Genomic DNA, 5,118 nt, shown 5'->3' on the forward strand with positions numbered 1-5,118 from the left:
AATTCCAGAGGAATTGTACCGAGTTTTCACGTCGCAAGATGAAATTGGAAATATGTTTAGGCAAAACATTCGTGCTTATAACACCAATTTTTCTTTTGTCTCAATGGGTGTGACGTTGGATGATACATTGAACAATATGAGAGACGGTGTATATACTTTTCGTGCACATAAAGGAATATATCACAAAATCGACCAATTAGTTCCGAGGGATAGAACCCCTAGGTACTTGCAGTTGTATTTTTATGATCCTGATACTGAGTTAGATCACAGACTCCAATGGCCAAATCTTGATCGACGTATTACTCAGATTTTGACACGCATTCTTTCTACAAACCCATATGTCGATACATTTTGAAGACTTACGGAACTAGGACCTCTGGACAACTATAGAGTCACTTTGAATACTTCGGTTGAACTTGACCAAAGGGTCTACAACCGACCAACGACATCGGAGGTATATAAAATATTATATTAATTACAATTATTTAACAGTATTGCTTATTTTATTTACTTATAGTTCGCGATTATATAGGTTGCTGGTATTTGGGTTGAAGGTAATGACAATATCACTTCGTATAAACGAAGTATTGTTGTGTACGGTAGGTCTGAATATAGCCAAACTATTCAGCCGTACTCTAGTTGTTACGATCCATTGTCTTATCCTCTATTTTTTCCTAATGGTGAGTCGGGTTGGCATGCTAATATACCACGTCATGGAGTATCAATCGATGAGGTTCGTAACAATGACAACAGTGAAGGAGAAATGGAAGGTACCAACAATTTATTATCCTTTTTAAGTCAAGATCATAACAATACCATAATGCGTTTTATTTTCATTAACAGTTTGTTTTTAAAACATCTTCATCGTTCAGAGGCTAACGCACGCAGTGGTCGAACAACCGTGGCTATGCTAGAGTACTACTGTTACAAGTTCCAGATTCGATCTACTGAAAACGTGCTTCTGTTAGGTGGTAGACTGCTACAACAGTTTGTGGTAGATATTTACATAAAAATTGAGACGTCACGCTTACAGTTTTGTGAGAGAAACATGCTAAGATACGGGCCGACATGTACCAAGGTATTGCAGATTGCGTCAATGCTGGTGAGGTTCATGCAAGCAGAGTCGGAAAAAGGGTTGTGTTGCCTGCATCTTTCATCGAAGGGCCTTGCGACATGCGACGTCGGTTTCTAGATGCGATGACTTTAGTTCATGATGACGGCAGGCATGATATATTCCTTACAATGACGTGTAATCCTAAGTGGCCTGAGATATGTGATAATTTACATGTTGGTCAAACTGCACAAGATCGTCCAGACCTTGTTTCAAGAGTGTTTCGGGCTAAATTAGAAGATCTTAAGGAATAACTCTTCAAGAAACATATCCTCGGGGAAGTTAAGGCATACGTTTATGTCATCGAATTTCAAAAGCGTGGTTTGCCGCACGCATATTTTCTCCTTATCATGTACCCGCAACACAAGATCAATAACGCGGACCATTATGATAAGGTTGTGTGTGCTGAAATTCCTAATAAACGAAGACATCCAAAATTGCATGAGATGGTTGTCAAACGCATGATTCACGGTCCTTGTGGCAATTTACGATTAAGCAGTCCTTGTATGCAGGGTGATCCCAAAATTTTTCATTTTTGCTATCCTAGACAATTTAATGAAGAGACAACACAAGGAGAAGATGCGTATCCGTTGTATCGATAGAGAGACAGCAGGATAGAAGTGGACGTACGAGGAAAAACACTTGATAATAGATGGGTGGTCCCATATAACCCAAGGCTTTTGATGATGTTTAACTGCCACATCAATGTTGAAGTTTGCTCAAGTATAAAATCTGTGAAGTATCTTTTTAAGTATGTTTATAAAGGACATGACAAACAGGTTATTCAAGTTGATCAAAGTGAGCAAGAGGTTGTTGTTAATGAGATAAAGAGATTTCAAGATGCACGCTACATATTGCCCCTAGAGGCTATGTGGCGCATTTTTTCCTTCTCTCTTTCTCAAATCTTTCCTTCTGTTCTAGCCTTACAACTTCAACTCCCAAATAATCAGATGGTTAGATTTAGAGATGATGACATAATGTCTAATATTGTTGATCGGGAAAGGGATAAGAGAACCACGCTAACAGCATTTTTTGAGAGAAACAGAAACGATGAAACAGCAAGGGTATATTTGTATAAAGATTTTCCAAAACACTTTACGTGGAATGGAAGCACACGTCGTTGGAATCGTCATTTCGATAAAAAACAAAGAGGTCGTATCGTTTCTTCTAATCCAACCGAAGGAGAAAGGTACTACTTACGCCTACTTTTATCAAATGTCAGAGGGCCTACTTCTTTTGTACATCTTTGCACAGTTAATGGTCAATGGTGTGAGACATTTCGAAAAGCAGCTCTTGAGTTAGGCTTAATAGAAGACGATGAATATCTATCACAATGTCTCCAAGAAGCGTCTATGTTTCAGTTTCCCAATGCTCTTAGAAGGTTATTTGCGACCATATGATTTTTTGCCAACCTAGAGATATTCGAAAGCTATGGAATGACCACTTTGATTCACTGTCTGAAGATCATCGGTTACACTATCAAAGTATAGAACGAGTTCGAAATATGGTTCTTACCAAAATTAGTGTCTTTCTACAATACATGGGTAAAAATATCAATGAATTCGACCTTCCCGAGATAACAGACGATGTTAACTTACATGATGTAGGTTATCGTGAGTTAGAAGAGGAGTATGGGATTGTTTTAGAACCTGAACACTTGAATGCCAAAGATTCACTTAATCCGGACCAAAAAAACCGTTTTTGATGAGATCATGATGCATGTTGATAATGATCTTCCAGGCGTCTTCTTTATTGATGGTCCAGGTGGAACCGGAAAAACATTTTTGTACAATGCCTTGCTTGATAAAATTCGGTCACGTGGTCTTATTGCTCTCGCAACAACTTCATCAGGTGCTACGGCTAATAATATGCCAGGAGGTAGAACGGCTCACTCGAGATTCAAGATTCCTATTAATCTTGAAAACAATTCAATGTGCAATATCAAAAAACAGAGTGGCACCGCCAAACTGATTCGGTCTACCAAAATAATCATATCAATGGCTAAACGACAGGCGATAGAGGCAGTCGATCGTACATTCCAAGACATTACAGGTGTTAGTCTCCCATTTGGTGGGAAGATAATGGTTATGGGAGGTGACTTCAGACAGGTGTTGCCGGTTATTAAACGTGGCACTCGAGCACAGATTGTAGACTCCAGCCTACGAATGTCACCTCTTTGGTCTTTGACTAAGAAGATGCGGTTAACCATAAATATGAGAGCACTGAAAGATCCATGGTTTTCTAAATTTCTTTTAAGAGTCGGCGATGGAACTGAAGAACCAATCGAAGGAAACTATATTCGCATACCCGATGACATCACAATTCAGTGCAACAATAGAGAAAACTCTATAAAAGAATTGATCAATGCCAAATTTCCATAAATTGAAGATAATGTATATTCTTCAGATTATATAATCTCTAGAGCAATATTGTCCACTAAAAATGAGAGTGTTGACGAGATTAATAATCAAATGATTGAAATTTTTCAAGGGGAGGAAAAAGTTTAGTACAGTTTTGACGAAGCTGAAGATGATCAGCGCAACTTCTATCCGGTCGAGTTCTTGAACTCGCTAAATGTTAGTGGTTTTCCGCCTCATAAGCTTTGTTTAAAAATTGGATGCCTAATAATATTGTTACGGAATATCGATCCATCACATGGTCTGTGTAATGGCACACGGTTGATATGTAAAGGCTTCATGCGAAATGTTATTGATGCAGAAATTGCACTCGGTCAACATGCCGGACGATTAATAAAGCTCAAGGTCAAACAATTCCGCACGTTGGTATTTATCTACCGGATTCTGTATTTTCACACGGACAACTTTATGTGGTGTTATCAAGAGGGATTTCAAGACAAAATACGAAGGTGTTGGTACATCTCGCCAAAGATTTCAAACAACGCGGAGTTTACACATCAAATGTTGTCTACCAGGAAGTGTTGCATGATTAATTAACTGTAACATCTGTGCTTGTAATCATTGTGAACAGTTCAAGTATCAATAAAATAATGTTATTTGATCCCAATGTTTGTTTGGTTGTGTTTTACATTTTTCATGTTTTGGCTTTTGTTCAAATTCAAACTCTACATCGCTTTCTAAGAGAATTATACGCAAACTGGTGCGTAAACGTACTCAGTTTAATACGGCAAATACTCCGGAACATCAACATATACTCAACGTACCTTAAACAACCTTTACATAACTTAGAAATAAGTTTTGAAGGCTTTGGTATAGCAAAAACAAGTTAATTCGCTTACAGGGACTAAACTTGACAAAACTGCGAAAGTATGCCAAATTGAACTGTAACGAACATTCCGGAACATGTCCATAAGTTAAACATACCATAAATATCCTTTACATAGCTTAGAAATAGGCTTTGAAAGGTTTGGTATGCTAAAACAAACTTTTGGATCATTCAGGGACTAAAAGTGTCAAAAAGTGCATAAGTTTGCACTTTTGCGCATAACTTACGTTCTGAATACATCCGGACATCCAAAAATTTATGTAAGCATCCTTATATTATGCCTTAGTGTTTAGCATGAGAAAAATCCATTCGTCGCGTCATTTGGATCGTCTGTCGCGCTTATGCGCATTCCGTCGTAATTAAGCGAACATCGCGATCGTACGGCCAAACGAACCAACATCCGGAACATTTTTGAGCATGTTTCATGTCCACAATGTTTAGGCATCATTTTAGGGCCTTAAAGTTGGCTTTACGGGCCTTAAAAGTGTCGAAAATGGCTTAAACACGCAACAGGGACCAAAACTGTAATTTCTGAAACTTGGTGCAGATCAGAAGGGGCCAGGCGGCCCGCGTGAGTTCTGCCTGCATGTTGAGGCGGGCCGCGTGAGGGTGTCTGACAGAAAATATTCTGCATTTAATGCAGTTTGGCCTTTCGTTCGATCAAGGGGCGATGCCCTTTCACCCAATTAAGAGCCAAGAGTCAATATCTGACTTACCACAAGAATTTGACAAGTGTACGCTCGAGATCGCGGCACGATATTCGA

At 38.8% G+C, this 5,118-nt stretch overlaps 1 protein-coding gene across 1 annotated transcript; it reads left to right on the plus strand.

Annotated features, from left to right (window-relative positions):
- Positions 1–2,651: 2,651 nt before the first annotated feature.
- Positions 2,652–3,492, plus strand: LOC110889791 (ATP-dependent DNA helicase pif1-like). The gene is made up of 2 exons (XM_022137356.1): positions 2,652–2,808; positions 2,852–3,492. Exons 1-2 carry the CDS (start codon positions 2,652–2,654, stop codon positions 3,490–3,492), a joined length of 798 nt encoding a protein of 265 aa, XP_021993048.1.
- The last annotated feature ends 1,626 nt before the right edge of the window (positions 3,493–5,118 follow it).

Source organism: Helianthus annuus, chromosome 2 (genome assembly GCF_002127325.2).
Source record: "Helianthus annuus cultivar XRQ/B chromosome 2, HanXRQr2.0-SUNRISE, whole genome shotgun sequence".
Classification (NCBI taxonomy): Eukaryota; Viridiplantae; Streptophyta; class Magnoliopsida; order Asterales; family Asteraceae; genus Helianthus; species Helianthus annuus.

Coding starts and splice junctions, on each gene's coding strand:
- LOC110889791 (XM_022137356.1), top strand. CDS start 2,652: ATGGGTAAAAATATCAATGAATTCGACCTTCCCGAGATAACAGACGAT. Junction 2,809..2,851: donor TAATCCGGACCAAAAAAACC/GTTTTTGATGAG, acceptor ATGATCTTCCAG/GCGTCTTCTTTATTGATGGT.